Below are 17,637 nucleotides of genomic sequence, written 5' to 3' on the forward strand. Positions count from 1 at the left end.
AGTATATAGTCTCTGACAACCATGCAAAAATTGGTCCACATCGGTTCATAATTATATATATTTATATCCATCATATAAACCGTTCTCCAGATTTGACCTCCAGAGCCTCTTAGAGGTCCAAAATTCATCCAATCCGGTTAAAATGTGGAACGTGGTGTTAGTATATGGTCTCTACCATCCATGCAAAAATTGGTCCACATCGGTTCATAATTATGTATAGTTCCCATATAAACCGATCCATAGATTTGGCTTGCGGAGCCTCTATGAGAAGCAAATTTCATCCGATACGGTTGAAATTTGGAACATGGTGTTAGTATATGGTCTCTAACATCCGATCCGGTTCAAATTTGGAACGTGGTGTTAGTATGGGGCTGCTAACAACCATACTAGAATTGGTCCATATCGGTCTATAGTTATTTATAGCCGATCCCCAATCACTCAATAATTGGTCCATATCGGTTCATAATCATGGTTGGCACTCGAAACAAAAATAATCTACCAAAATTTTATTTCTATTGAAAATTTTGCGTTACCGCAACCCAAGTAATTCGATTGTGGATGGCAGTGTTTAGAAGAAGTTCCTACGCAAACCATGGTGGAGGGTATATAATCTTCAGCCTGGCCGAACTTACGGCCGTATATACTTATTTTCTTTACTTTTTGTTAATTTTTTCTGCTATGAGAGGATGTAATTTCGTATGTTTTAGTTAAAAAGTATACCAGGGCATTAAACTTTCCTGGTTTTAAAAAAGCCTTTTGGAAATCACAATATGTAGAGTATAATTAAGTTCAATTTTCACAGAAGGTAGTTCATTCTTTCTGTAAAACTGTTTACTTTTTATACCCTCCACCTAGGATGGGGGGTATATTAACTTTGTCATTCCGTTTGCAACACATCGAAATATTGCTCTAAGACCCCATAAAGTATATATATTCTGGGTCGTGGTGAAATTCTGAGTCGATCTGAGCATGTCCGTCCGTCCGTCCGTCTGTTGAAATCACGCTAACTTTCGAATGGAACAAGCTATCGATTTGAAACTTGGCACAAGTAGTTTTTATTGATGTAGGTCGGATGGTGTTGCAAATGGGTCATATCGGTCCACTTTTACGTATAGCCCCCATATAAACGGACCCTCAGATTTGGCTTGCGGAGCCTCTAAGAGAAGCATTTATCATCCAATCCGGCTGAAATTTGGTATATGGTGTTAGTATATAGTCTCTAACAACCACGCGAAAATTGGTCCACATCGGTCCATAATTATATATAGCCCCCATATAAACTGATCCCCCGATTTGGCTTGCGGGGCCTATAAGAGAAGCAAATTTCATCCCATCCGGCCGAAATTTGGTACATGGTGTAGATATATGGTCTCTAATGACCACGCAAAAGTTGGTCAACATCGGTCCATAACTATATATAGCCCCCATATAAACCGATCCCCCGATTTGGCTTGCGGAGCCTCAAAGAGAAGCAAATTTCATTCGATCCGGCTGAAATTTGGTACATGGTGTTAGTATATGGTCTCTAACAACCATGCGAAAATTTGTCCATATCGGTCCGTAATTATATATAGCCCCCATATAAACCGATCCCCCGATTTGACCTCCGGAGCTGCTTGGAAGACCAAAATTCATCTGATTCAGTTCAAATTTGGTGCGTGGTGTTAATATATGGCCTCAAACACCCATGCAAAAATTGGTCGAAATCGGCCCATAATTATATATAGGCCCTATATAAACCGATCCCCAGATTTGAACTCCGGAGCTCCTTGGAAGAGCAAAATTCATCCGATTCGGTTGAAATTTGATACGTGATGTTAGTATATGGTATCCAATAACCATGCAGGAATTGGTTCATATCAGTCCATAATTATATATAGCTCCCATATAAACCGATCCCCAGATTTGACCTCCGGTGCCTTATGGAGAAGCAAAATTCATCCGATCTGGTTGAAATTTGGTACGTTGTGGTAGTATATGATATTTAACAACCATGCCAAAAGTGGTCCATATCAGTCCATAATCATATATAGCCCCCATATAAACCGATCCCGAGATTTGGTTTTGGAGCCTCTTGGAGGAGCAAATTTCATCTGAGTCAGTTGAAATTTGGTACATTGTGCTAGTATGTGGTCGTTAACAACTATGCTTTACTAGGTCCATATCGGTCTAAAGTTATATATAGTCCTCAGATAAATCGATCCCCAATCACACAAAAATTGGTCCATATCAAGTTCATAATTGTATATAGCCCCCACAAGCGACCCCCATATTTCAATTCTGGCTCTCTACATACCGTGCAAAAGTCCATATCGATTCGTAATTATTTGTAGACTTACCTATACATAACTTTTTTGTCTAATATATACCACGCATGGACTAACTCACAATTTAGAAAACCATGTTAAGAAGTTTTAAGATACCACAACCCAAGTAATTCGATTGTGGATGACATTCTTTCGTAGAAGTTTTTACGCAATCCATGGTGGAGGGTACATAAGATTCGGCCTGGCTGAACTTACGGCCGTATATACTTGTTTCTGTGTTGTTTTCATATTGAAAATGTCACAAAGCTATTGAAATGCGTTAAAGACTAATTTCGTTATCTTGAAAAATTTTGGAAAATAAAACAATTTTTATACCCACCACCATAGAATGGTGACGGGAGTATAATAAGTTTGTCATTCCGTTTGTAACACCTCGAAATATCAATTTCCGACTATATAAAGTATATATATTCTTGATCAGGGAGAAATTCTAAGACGATATAACGATGTCCGTATGTCTGTCTGTTGTAATCACGCTACAGTCTTCAATAATGATACAATCGTGCTGAAATTTTGCACAAACTCGTCTTTTGTCTGCAGGCAGATCAAGTTCGAGGATGGGCTATATCGGTCCCCATATAAACCGACCTCCCGATTTGGGGTCTTGGGCTTATAGAGATCGTAGTTTTTATCCAATTTGACTGAAATTTAAAATCTGGAGGTATTTTATGACCATAAAGAGGTGTGCCACAAATGGTGAGTATCGGTCCACGTTTTGGCTCCATATAGCTCCATATAGACCGATCTCCCGATTTTACTTCTTGGGCTTATAGAAACCGCAGTTTTTATTCAATTTACCTGAAATTGGGAATCTAGAGGTATTGTAGGACCACAAATACGTGAGCCAAAAATTGTGAGTATCGGTCCATATTTTGGTATAGCCCCCATATAGACCGATCTCCCGATTTTACTTTTTGGACTTATAGAAATCGAAGTTTTTATCCAATTTGCCTGAAATTTTAAATCTAGAGGTATTTTATGACCATAAAGAGGTATGCCAAAAATGGTGAGTATCGGTCCATGTTTTGGTATAGCCCCCATATAGACCGATCTTCCGATTTTACTTCTTGGGCTTATAGAAACCGCAGTTTTTATTCAATTTACCTGAAATTGGAAATCTAGAGGTATTGTAGGACCTCAAATACGTGTGATAAAAATTGTGAGTATCGGTCCATGTTTTGGTATGGTCCCCATATAAAACGACCTCCCAATTTGGGGTCTTGGGCTTATAGAAACCGTAGTTTTATCCGATTGGAAATCAAGAGGTATTTTAGGACCATAAAGAGGTGTGCCGAAAATCGTGAGTATCGGTCCATATTTTGGTATAGCCCCCATATAGACCGATTTCCCGATTTTATTTCTTGGGCTTCTAGAATCCGAAGTTTTTATCCTATTTGCCTGAAATTGGAAATCTAGAGGTATTTTCGGGTCATAAAGAGGTGTGCCGAAAACGGTGAGTATCGGTTCATATTTTAGTATAGCCCCCATAAGAACGATCTCCCGATTTAACTCCTTGGGTTTCTAGAAACCGTAGTTTTTATCTGATTTGCCTGAAATTGTAAATATTCTGATATTTTAGGCTCACAAAAACGTGTATCGGATTAAGTTTTTATCGGTCCATTTGGTAATGCCTCCATATAACATAGATCGACTTCACTTCTTGATGGTGCAGAAGGCGCACTGATCATGAAAATTGCTTGAAACTCAATGTAAAATTTCCAGATTTTACTTCTACAGATTTAATATTTCAAATCAAGACGTTATTTTATAATTTTCTTGCACACTTACAAGAGATGTTAATGATTCCTCTAAAACTCAAACAAAAATGGTTCTTATAAATCCAGAATCTGATATAGTCTTCATAGGTGAAATCTTTAAATTTATCTTCGGGAAGTGTCCTCAAGTCCTCTAGCCCTCCTGAAATTTCAAAGGAAACCCTAATATTTGGTTCATGGTGGTGGGTATTTAAGATTCGGCCCGGCCGAACTTACTGCTGTATATACTTGTTTTTTTGTCAAAAGTCCACAGATAAATTTACAGAGACATAAATGTGGTTACACTATTAAAACAAGATGAAATCTCTATAATCGTATACGTACCTAATTGCTGTGTTGTTCTCGAGCGTATTTTGGCTCCCATACGTCCATAGAAATAAATAATCATTATCATTGGTATGAAAAAGAAGACCAAGAAGGAAATTTCAAAAACATAAGTATCCTGTGGTGGCAACAATATGCACATGGCAGATTCTTCGATTTTTTTGCCATCTAGAAAAAAGAAAAAAAACATAAAGGGAAAAGGAAACATATTTTAAAAAAAGAGGACAAAACATCTATGTTTCTTATTATTACTAAACTCAAAAGGCTACTCTCCCTCCCTCCTTTACATGACAAATCAATTGTTGCCTACTTTTAGGCATTATATAGAGAAAGTGCGAGAGAGAGAGTGCCAATGTTAGACCATTACTTACCCACAGGATAGTTTAAATAAAAAATATCCGATAACATTCCAAACGGAAGGGCCACCACAAAACTAACCAACCATAGGAGGGCTATAATTCGCAATGCCCTCTTAAAGCCACTCATCGCATACAAATGCAAGGGATGACATATGGCCAAATATCGTTCCACAGAAAATGCCACAATGGTGAAGACGGAAACATAACTGCAGCTGTTTGTTTTTTTTTTTGTTTTTCGTAGTAGGCGTAATCACATCGACGGAACAGGAAACCATGGCCCAAGGATGAGTGTGGACCATTCAATTTATTCAACGCATCAAATCCCAGAATATGTAAAGAAACACAAATTGCCTTTTGTTATTTATGATGCCTACTACAACTATACCAAATTCCCAAAGTGCAAATAAAATTGAAGCAACTACCATAAGGCAAGCAATTCCATGTTAAATGAAAAATTTAGTAAAATTTTTGTCTTTTACAACCCTCTTCGTCACCCCTCCCACTATGTTAGCTATTCAAGATACTTACGCTTCGGATATGTAGGCCCTTACTTTGCAAAATGGTAATCCAAACAAATAGGGATATTGATGCCAATACAAAAACACTTCCGTAGGTAATCCTGTAAAAAAGGGAAAATTAATGTAAATGGGGGAAGGAAGAAAACAAAAGGTTAAAAACAAATATTGATACAATTGAGAAACATAACATAAATTGTTGTATATATGTACACATGTGTTATGTATGTAAGGATGTAAATTTCATTCTTACCAAATACAAAATACAATAAATAAAAATAACCTACAATAAGACTGAAACGAACTTTATGAACCCTAAACACCAATGTTAGCATTGTGCCACTTTGCCACTTATATGAAGCAATATATATGCCACTTTTTTTGTTGCGCAAATAATGTCATATTTTTTACACAAATGTGCCATCTTTTATACATAAAAAAAAATTTCAACAAGTATATACGGCCTTAAGTTTGGCCAGGCCGAATTTTATGTACCCTCCAACATGGATTGCGTAGAAACTTCTACGAAAGACTGTCATCCACAATTGAATTAAGTAAGTTGTGGTATCTTAAAACTTCTTAACATCGTTTTCTAAATTGTGAGTTAGTCCATACGTGGTATATATAAGACAAAAAAGGTATGTGTAGGTAAGTCTACAAATAATTACGAATCGATATGGACTTTTGCACGGTACGTAGAGAGCCAGAATTGAAATATGTGGGTCGCTTATATGGGGGCTATATACAATTACACCCAGAAAAAAGTGCCTTCGAAACTAAAGGAAAAAATTTTCATCAATATAGTTTATCCATTTTATTTTCATTAAGGTAAATTTTTGTGAAAAATTATAAAATTTAAACTGTAAGCAGTTAGGAATAGTTTATTAACTAGAATAAGGCATAGAATTTTACTCATACTATTTCTTCGCTGGGTATAAGAATTTACTACTGAAAAAGAAAATTTTATTCACCGATAACAAAGCATTCGTAAAAATAAACAAAAACCGAACTAAAACCAAGTTTCCTCAAAATTAGTAAAATTTCTTATAAAATGATAATTGCGACTTCCTTTATAATAGAAAGTTTTTCATACATACGAACAACACTTGGCATAGAAAAATATTTTAGTTCATTCGTACTAAGAAGTATGCAATCCTTTCAAAACTTAAGGAAACACACTTGTTAGAATATAGGAAATTTTCCTAAATTTCTATTGTCTACCTGTAATCGATACCTGTCATCGTAATCGATGTGTTTGCGCGTGGGTGTAATCGATATATTTGCGCGTCGGTTGTTTTTTTAGTTGGAATCGCGTTGTTTTGGTATACGGAGACAAGGCCGTATTCAGGGGGGGGGGGGGGATGAGGGGGATCAAACCCCCCCCGAAATGAATGAATATTTTTATATAAATAAATATATATTTTTAGCTGCATAGAAAAATCTTATCGAAGATGTTGAAGGAAAGCTGAAGGTTTTATTTTGAAGACGCTTACCTATAAAACTTGCACAAATCCTAGAATACTAGTTGAAAAGCCCGTCAAACGACAAATTGCTTTTGTTCTCGCACCACAAATTTCATTTTTGGAAAATGTATTTCTGCTTTTTATGTGTGTTTGTTGTTCTTTTTGTGAACATGCAACAACAAGGAAACAGCCAAACACACATGTGTAAATGAAATGGCGCAAAACATGCGAAAAGAACCTGCCTAATTCAGCGATGGAAGCACTTGGAGAGTGCAATAAAGAGATATTTCCAAACGTGCATATTCTTTTAAAAATTTTGGTCACCTTGCCAGTAACTCAGGGATGGAAAATACAATTTTTAAGAAAGTACAAAAAAGGTATTTTTTGAGCGGAAAGGTACTTTTTACTAAATTTCAACAAAAATTTCACTGGAAGATTATTGTCAAGAGACTGAATTTTAAAGAAAATAAAATTTTGACAAAATATTCTACACCCTCACAAAAAATCGCTTCTGTAACATATACTCCCAAACATATTTTGCTTCAAGCATATACATTTTTGGGTATTGCCCAAACATTTATATGTTTGATCTCTACCAATATATAATATGTTTGAAAGCATATTGATCTAAACAATATATGTTTGGGCAGTCTAAGTTCAAAACATTTTGTATTTTTGCATCCAAATTCAATAATGTTGTCTTCCAAAAAACAATATGTTATTATGTGACCATATAATATGTTTGGAAGCATTTGGCACCCAAAAATATTATATGCTTAAAAAAAATTCTCCCAAACAATATTGCTCTCAAAATTTTATTTATTTATTTATATATTTACAATCATAATGAATTATGAAAATAAACAGGTAATATAGGTGCTAACAACATAGGTTTTCGACCTGAATGCTCAAAATTTTGTTTCTGCCCAATTGTATATTCCCAGACATCTTTCTCACTTCCACGAGATTTTTTAGTTCTTAGCACCTTTTTCTGTAATACAAACATTGTAGAAGAAATTATTCAATTTTATGATTTTTTTTATTTTAACTTTACCTTTTGCCGGACGGGGATTCGAACAGCGGACCACACAGTTTGTAAGGATCAAAGAAGTAGCTGATCAATTGCGCAAGGAAAAATAAAATGTTAATTTTGTAATAACAAGCAACAACCACCAACTTAATTCAATATCGCTCCCTGTTAAATAGCGCTCCAAGCTACTAAACACATATATGTTTATAGGCTATTTCTAAATTAATATATGTTTGCATCCAATCATATTATATTTACAAACATTTTATGTCCCAAACATAATATGTTCTAACATATTAACATATATGTCCCAAACATGTTATGCTAGTTTATGAACATTATATGCTTGCACTCAAAAATATTGTGTTTAAAAATGTGTGTTCCAAACATATAATGTTTATAGCCAAACATATGAAAAACAGTCTTTTTCATGCGTGTATATAAATAAAATTTTGCTAAAATTTTTTATAGCCGGCTATCATACAAAAACATTTTTTCGGAAGGTTCAAGTGTGGTTCATTGTTGGGTTTAATGAACTGCCTGAATTTATTCTTATAATTAGTTGATAGTTTTGCTGCAAGTAGGGGATGCTGAGGAGGAATGTGATAATTCCGAAACGTGCGTCCATCCAACCATCTTGCAGTCTATAGGGCTTTGCCCAAATAAATTTGACAAACATTCTTTTCCTCTGTTGGTTAAGCTACACTTGTAGTTTAGTCAATGTATGGTTTTAAGCTGCAATAAAAAAACAACAACAAAGCTTAAAGAACAAAACCAACAATAACAAAACAAAACGAAGGGAAATAAAATTTTGCAAAAAAATTCTATAGAAAAAAAATGTTGCAAATTTTTTTCTATAGAAATAAAATTTTGCAAAAATTTCCTATAGAAATAACATTTTTACAAAATTTTCAATTGAAATAAAATTTTGACAAAATTATCTATAAAAATAAAATTTTGCAAAAAATCTATATAGAAATAAAATTTAGACAACATTTTCTACCGAAATAAAAAAATTGATAATATAGAATCGCATTCTTTTTTCGACTAAAACATTCTCGAAGTTCAATAAAATCCTGTTTTTGACTATATCTTCTACAAAATCTAGATTTTATTCCCACATGAACATGTCTGTTTTGCCATATTTGTAAAAGACTATTAGCAAATAAGGTTGATAAAGACTTTCTCAAAATATTAAAATATTTTGTCACAGCTATTGTACCATAAATCTGATATCGACTCAAAAATGTCTACACAAAAGGTACTAAATCATTTGCGGGGGTACTACGGTACTGACCGGGGTGAAAAGGTATTGAAAAAAGTACTTTAGTACTGCATTTTGCATCCCTGCAGTTACTACGTGCTCATCCGAACGTTCATTTTCAAAAATGAAGAAATTAAAGACATATCTTAGAAATTCGACTGGCGAGAGTAGACTCAATGGATTGGCATTAACGTCGGTTCATCGCCGAATAAATGTGCCGACTGAAGAAGTCATTGATTTATTTGCTGCCCAAAAAGCCCGTCGGCTCAATTTAATATTTATAAAAATATTGTATACATACCTATGCATAAATAAAATTTTCTACACATAAGATTATATGAATATTTTTTTTTTAAGTTGAACCCCCCCCCCCCGAATTAAAATCCTGGCTACGGCCTTGTACGGAGAGATTGTTAAAAAATAATATGGTAAAATAATATAATAAATAACAAATAAAATATATAAAATATTTGTTATTTTAAATTTGTGAGAAAAATTTTCGTTTTTTTTTTTTTTAATAAATCTATCAATGTTCGTGATAGTGTATAAAGAAAGAAAACACCAGCAGAATAACAACCCTTTCATTTGTATTCATTTTGGAATCTTCAATTATCAGGTAATATTCAGTGACGCTAACCTTTTGCAACAAAAATGTTTTATGATTTTTTATATTTGTAGGTATTGAAATTGTAAAAGGAGGACAAAATCGTTAGGCAGCAACTTATTAAAAGTGAAAAGTACAAGAAGAAGAAAAAGTGCGTTTTACAGTTGATAATATCACACGGAAATTGGAAATAGTGGAATAATAAACTAATATTTCAAAGAGATTCGATGCTGTTGATTCTTAATAAATATATTCAATATATTAATAAAACATGTCTTTTATTGAAGATAAAATTGCTTATAGAAATAAATTAAATTGTATTTAAAAACGAAGGTAAGCAGTTCTAATTATGAATAAAAATTTTACCACAAATGTGTAAGATTTGTCGAAATGAATGAAAAAATTTCAATAAAATCATTCCATATATGAATTCAAATTAGTTAATTTTTTTCATTCTCCCCCATTTTCATGAAGCTCCGTTAGTGCTACGTTAACTAACGAACTTTTAAACCGTTTTAAGGACATATCTGTCATCTTGCCTATATATTCCATATTCCAATTAAAAACTTAACTGTTGAAAAATGTTCAGTTAAAATTAACCGGAGAGAAGATAATTGCGATTTACTTTCTGTTAACTGGCAGTTAAAGCCTAACGGAGCTACATGAAAATGGCCGTCTGTAGTATAGTGGTATGTATATAAATATAGGAAAATGTTAACTAATATATGGAATGCATTATTCCTAATTTCTACGAAAATCACATCGTTCAAACAAATAAAAATGTCTTTGGCGCTATACGAAGTTCAACTTTCTTCACAATGAGTTCATTTTAACTTAAAGAAGGGGTCACTTGTTTCTGGGTGTATGAACTTGATATGGGCCAATTATTGTATAATTGGGTATCGATTTATCTGAGGGCTATATATAACTATAGACCGATATGGACCTAGTTAAGCACAGTTGTTAACGACCACATACTAGCACAATATACCAAATTTCATCTGACTCGGATGAAATTTGCTCCTCCAAGAGGCTCCAAAACCAAATCTCGGGATCGGTTTATATGGGGGCTATATATGATTATGGACTGATATTGACCACTTTTAGCATGGTTGTTAAATGTCATATACAACCACCACGTACCAAATTTCAACCAGATCGGATGAATTTTGCTACTCCAAAAGGCACCGGAGGTCTAATCTAGGGATCGGTTTATATGGGGCTATATATAATTATGGACTGATATGAACCAATTCCTGCATGGTTGTTGGATAGAATATACTAACATCACGTACCAAAATTTCAACCGAATCGGATGAATTTTGCTCTTCCAAGGAGCTCCAGAGGTCAAATCTGACGATCGGTTTATATGGGGCCTATATATAATTATAGGCCGATTTCGACCAATTTTTGCATGAGTGTTTGAGGCCATATATTAACACCACGTACCAAATTTGAACTGAATCAGATGAATTTTGGTCTTCCAAGCAGATCCGGAGGTCAAATCGGGGGATCGGTTTATATGGGGGCTATATATAATTACGGACCGATATGGACCAATTTTCGCATGGTTATTAGAGACCATATACTAACACCATGTACCACATTTTAGCCGGATCTGATGAAATTTGTTTAGCCAAGCCAAATTTGGGGATCGGTTTAAAAAGGGGCTATATATAATTATGGACCTATGTGGACCAATTTTTGCATGGTCATTAGAGACCATATACTAACACCATGTACCAAATTTTAGCCGGATCTGATGAAATTTGCTTCTCTTTGAGGCTCCGCAAGCCAAATCTGGGTATTGGTTCATATGGGGGCTATATATAATTATGGACCGATGTGGACCAATTTTTGCATGGTTGTTAGAGATCATTTGCTGACACCATGTACCAGATTTCAACCGGATCGGATGAAATTTGCTTCTCTTAGAGGCTCCGCAAGCCAAATCTGGGGATCGGTTTATATGGGGGCTATATATAATTATGGACCGATGTGGACCAATTTTTGCATGGTTGTTAGAGACCATATACCAACACCATGTACCAAATTTCAGCCGCACTGAAAAAAAATATTGTCGTGAGTTCAAAGATTTCATGTCTTTAAAATACGAATACAAATTTTGCTTAGCATAGAAGACGCATTTCTCTAAAATAAAGTTATTTTCCTTGTCCAAAAGTCGATAAACTTTTCAATGAAGTCGTATTGTCATTATAATTAAGTGATTTGACTTAAAAATGGGTATCTGAACATTAAAGAAAAAATTTTAAGGCTAAGGTCAACTTGACTTTAATATTTTAGAAAAATTCTTTAAATTTAATGAAATTGTCTTTAAATTTGTTGTCTTTTTGCATCTTGACTACAAAGCAAAAAATCGTTCAAATATAGGACATGTTTTTCAAAACTTTATTTTAACGAAGTTTTTTACTTCAAACATAGCATAATTTCTACTGGAAGTCGAGTCCTAATTTGGAAAATAAATTTGCCGTTAACTCGTTTTTAAAGGACTTTGATAGCATATGAAGAAAAAATACTGAGAAAGCGAAAAATTAAAATTTGCTTCCTAGAAGCAAGTACACAAAACCTAAATTTAAAAGAGAATTGTGTCTTAAAAGTATCCTTACTTGTATTCTCCGCTTCTTTGGCTCGGAATCAATACCAATTTTTTTAAAGTAAAGACAAAATCTTTGGAACCGAGTATGCTTTTTTTTCACTGTAGGCAAACATTTGTGTTACCATCTCAACTACTTAAAATTTGCTGGGAGCTATATAAAAGTTTGCATTTCCAGATACAAATACTTTTAATTGAAACAATTTTTTGTACTTCTACAAAAACTCTAGAATTAAAATTTTAATCGGCTAACGCCCTGGGATGAAACACAATGTTAGTAAAAAATATGGGAAATATGAAGCGAGAGAAATTTTAATGCAATTGTACAAAAGAGATTTATGATTTTTCAGGCGATACATATGTATTCGAGATATAGGACAATTAGAGTAATATTTACAATTTTTGCTACTCAGCAGTGGCGATTTTACAAGGATATTGGTTAGATCTCTCCAAGATATGTGGTCAAGTGTGGGTTGTGATATATTATTTGGTCTAGTCGGGCGACGTGGAGCCTTATTTAAAACTCATCCGTTCTGTGGAAATTGTGGCATTGCAGTGTGTAGGATATGGCTAAGATATGGAGAAATCATCACAGAATTTTGTGTAAAGTGTGAGAATTTTGGCCATATTTGTATTCTCTGAGGAAGATATCCAGTCAATTGGGGGAAAATCCCATTGAAAATGGGTCTAAAATATGAAACAGTCTACCATATTTCCCCAACTCTGGTGTACGTATATATGGAAGCTATATACACTCTGAACCAATTTTAACTAAATTTGACACGCATAGTTAGAATAATAATTCTGTTATCTATTCAAAATTTCACGTAAATGGGAGTATAACTTTGGCCCACATGGTCATATGAGTGCAATTCGGACGGGAGATATATATGGGAGCCATATCTAAATCTGAACCGATTTCAACGAAATTTGCACAATTACCTATACTACTAAACGTACTGCTTGTGCGAAATTTGAAGCAAATCACGGCAAAACCCTGAATTTTGAGGCCATATAAGTTAAAATCGGACGAAATATATATATGGGAGCTATATCTAAATCTGAATCGATTTTGACCATATTTGGCACATACAATAGTATCGTTAAAAGTACCGCTTGTGCAAAATTTGAAGTAAGTCAGGGCAAAACTCTGGCTTTTGAGACCATATAAGTCCAAATCGGGCGAAAGATATATATGTGAGCTATATCTAAATCTGAACCGATTTGGCTGATATTTTGCAAGATTTTCGAGATTCATAAAATATTTGGATATGCGATATTTCAAGAAAATCGGTTGATAAACACGCTAACTATGACCACATCGGGGATAAATATATATGGCAGCTATATCTAAATCTGAACCGATTTTTTCCAAAACCAATCGCGATTGTCTCTGTCCCAAGAAACGGCCCTATGCCAAATTTGAGGACGATCGGACTTAAATTGCGAGCTGTACTTTGTGCACAAAATTACATATACAGACAGACAGACAGACAGACGCAGATCGCTAAATCGACTCAGAATTTAATTCTAAGCCGATCGGTATACTAAAAGATGGGTCTATGACCAATATTTCTTGGCGTTACATACAAATGCACAAACTTATTATACCCTGTACCACAGTAGTGGTGAAGGGTATAAATATGGGAAACATTTAAATCTGAAGCAATTTTAAGGAAACTTCGCAAAAGTTTATTTATGATTTATCGCTCGATATATATGTATTAGAAGTTTAGGAAAATTAGATTCATTTTTACAACTTTTCGACTAAGCAGCGGCGATTTTACAAGGAAAATGTTGGTATTTTGACCATTTTTGTCGAAATCAGAAAACCATATATATATGGGAGATATACCTAAATCTGAACCGATTTCAACCAAATGTAGCACGCATAGCAACAACGTAATTCTATTCCCTGTGCAAAATTTCAACAAAATCGGAATTAAAAATTGGCCTGTGTGGTCATATGAGTGTAAAACGGCCGAAAGCTATATATGGGAGATATATCCAAATCTGAACCGATTTCAACCAAATTTGGCACGCATAGCTAAAATGCTAATTCTATTCCCTGTGCAAAATTTCAACTAAATCGGAGCAAAAAATTGGCCTCTGTTGCCATATGAGTGTAAATCGGGCGAAAACTATATATCTAAATCTGAACCGATTTCAATAAACTTTGGCCACCTTGACTACACTACTAATTGTACTCCTAGTGCAAAGTTTCAACCAAATTGGGGTAAAACTCCGGCTTTTGGGACCGTATTAGTCCATATCGGGCGAAAGATATATATGGGAGCTATATCTAAATCTGAACCGATTTCAATAAGATTTGGCGCACGTGACTATAGAACTAATTGTTCTTCTTGTGCAAAATTTTACGCAAATTAGGGTAAAACTCTGGCTTCTGGGGCCATATAAGTCCATATCGGGCGAAATATATATATGGAAGCTATATCTAAATCTGAACCAATTTCTTCTAAAATCAACAGGGATCTATTCTGAGACAAAACACATACTTGTGCTAAACTTGAAGTCGATTGGACTAAAACTGCGACCTAGGCGTTGATTACAAAAATGTGTTCACGAACAGACTCAAGAGCCCACCCTGAGCATTTTTGCCAAAGACACCATGTGTCTATCTCGTCTCCTTCTTGGTGTTGCAAACATATGCACTAACTTATAATACCTTGTTCCACAGTGTGGCGCAGGGTATAGTAATTAAAAGAAATTTTATAAATTCTAATAATTTCTTTAAAATAATTAAATTTTAATTAAAAGAAGGTTTATAATCTTTGCTTCAACAATTTGTATACCCTCCACCATAGGATGGGTGGTTTAATAACTTTGTCATTCCGTTTGTAACACATCGAAATATTGCTCTAAGACCCCATAAAGTATATATATTCTGGGTCGTAGTGAAATTCTGAGCCGATCTAAGCATGTCCGTCCGTCCGTCTGTTAAAATCACGCTAACTTCCGAACGAAACAAGCTATCGACTTAAAACTTGGCACAAGTAGTTGTTATTGATGTAGGTCGGATGGTATTGCAAATGGGCCATATCGGACCACTTTTACGTATAGCCCCATATAAACCGACGATCAGCTTTGGCTTGCGGAGCCTCTTGCAGGAGCAAAATTCATCCGATCCTGTTGAAATTTGGTACATGGTATTAGTATATGATTTCTCACAACCATGCAGAAACTAGTCGACATCGGTTCATAATTATATACATGCATACAACCATGCAAAAATTGGTTCACATCGGTTCATAGTTATATATAGCCCCCATATAAACAGACCGCCTCATGGATGAGCAAAATTCATCCGATTCGGTTGAAATTTGGTACGCGATGTTAGAATTTGGTCTCTAACAACCATGAATGAATTGGTCCATATCGGTTCATAATTATATGTAGCCCCTATATAAACCGATCCCCAGATTTTGACCTCCGGAGCCCCTTGGAAGGGCAAAATTTACCCGATCCGGTTGAAATTTGGTACATTGTGTTAGTATATGGTCTCTTACAACCATGCAAAAATTGGTCCATACCGGTCTTAATTATATATGACTCCCATTTAAACCTATCCCCAGGTTTGACCTCCGGATCTATTGGAGGAGCAAAATTCATCCGATCCGGTTGAAATTTGGTACGTGGTGAAATTTGGTACATTGCGCTAGTATATGGCCGCTAACAATCATGCCGAAATTGGTACCTATCGGTCTATAGTTCTACATAGCCGATTCCCAAAATAATCTACCAAAATTTTATTTCTATTAAAATTTTTTTCAAAATTTTATTACTATAGAAAATTTTGTCAAGATCTTGTTTCGGAAGAAAATTTTGTCAAGATATAATTTATGAAAAAAAATTTGTCAAAATTTTATTTTTATTGAAAATTTTGTTAAAATGTTATCAAAATTTTATTTCTATAGAAAATTTTGTCAAAATTTTATTTCTATAGAAAATTTTGTCAAAATTTTAGTTACTCGATCTCAAGCTTGAATAATTATTTTCTATTGAATAAAATAAAGATCGGATAAAATCAAAATTTCTAAAAATTTTATTTCTATAGAAAGTATTGTCAAAAAAGTTGGCAAACGGAATTATTTACATATTTAATCGGCCTTTTTTGTTTAATATATACCCCGTATGGACTAACTTACAATTGAGAAGACGGGTTAAGAAGTTTTAAGATACCTTGTCATCGGCAAGTGTTAACGCAACCCAAGTAATTCGATTGTGGATGACAGTCTTAGTAGAAGTTTTTATGCAATCCATGGTGGAGGGTGCATAAGATTCGGCCTGGCCGAACTTACGGCGTATATACTTGTTTTCATTAAATTTAGGACTCACATTTTGAAAATTTGCGTCCCTTCGTTAAACTTACATGTATTTAAACTAAGTCAAATTTTCCTTAAAGTAAATAAACACATTTTTGATTTAAAGAAATCGTCATTACAATAACTAAAATATTGAATCTTTAGATTTAAGATAAAAACGTTTTAAATAAGGCTTAGATTTATTTTGAGGATTTAGCATCTTTATTTAAAAGATTTTTTTATACCCTGAGCCACACTGTGGAACAGGGTATTATAAGTTAGTGCATATGTTTGTAACACCCAGAAGGAGACGAGATAGACTCATGGTGTCTTTGGCAATAATGCTCAGGGTGGGTCCCTGAGTCGATATAACCATGTCCGTCTGTCCGTCTGTCCGTCCGTCCGTCCGTCCGTCTGTCTGTGAACACATTTTTGTGATCAAAGTCTTGGTCGCAATTTAAGTCCAATCGCCTTCAAATTTGGCACATGTTTCTAGTTTGGGTCAGAATAGAACCCTATTGATTTTGGAAGAAATCGGTTCAGATTTAGATATAGCTCCCATATATATCTTTCGCCCGATATGCACTAATATGGACCCAGCAACCAGAGTTTTATACCGATTTGTTTGAAATTTTGTACAAACATAACACTTAGTCGTATAGTCAAGTGTGCAAAATTTGATTGAAATCGGTTCAGATTTAGATATAGCTCCCATATATATCTTTCGCCCGATATGGACTAATATGGCCCAAGAAGCCAGATTTTTGGCCGAATTTGGTTGAAATTTTGCACTAGGAGTACAATTAGTAGTATAGTCAAGTGTGCAAAATTTGATTGAAATCGGTTCAGATTTAGATATAGCTCCCATATATATCTTTCGCCCGATATGGACTAATATGGTCGTAAAAGCCAGAGTTTTGGCCCAATTTGGTTGAATTTTCGCACAGGGAGTAGATTTAGCATTGTAGCTATGCGTGCCAAATTTGGTTGAAATCGATTTAGATTTAGATATAGCTCCCATATATATCTTTCGCCCGATA

At 34.5% G+C, this 17,637-nt stretch overlaps 1 protein-coding gene across 1 annotated transcript in view; it reads right to left on the reverse strand.

The window, feature by feature from the left end:
- The window catches only part of CapaR (Capability receptor), a 182,606-nt gene that overhangs the window by 62,738 nt on the left and 102,231 nt on the right, over window positions 1-17,637 (reverse strand). The window contains exons 5-7 of the mRNA XM_075306255.1: window positions 5,314-5,404; window positions 4,798-4,997; window positions 4,427-4,594 (exon numbers count right to left, since the gene is read on the reverse strand). Of these exons, the coding sequence (XP_075162370.1) occupies window positions 4,427-4,594; window positions 4,798-4,997; window positions 5,314-5,404 (459 nt within the window). The remainder of the gene's footprint in view (window positions 1-4,426; window positions 4,595-4,797; window positions 4,998-5,313; window positions 5,405-17,637) is intronic.

This window comes from Haematobia irritans, chromosome 4 (assembly GCF_050003625.1).
Source record: "Haematobia irritans isolate KBUSLIRL chromosome 4, ASM5000362v1, whole genome shotgun sequence".
In the NCBI taxonomy this organism is placed as follows: domain Eukaryota; kingdom Metazoa; phylum Arthropoda; class Insecta; order Diptera; family Muscidae; genus Haematobia; species Haematobia irritans.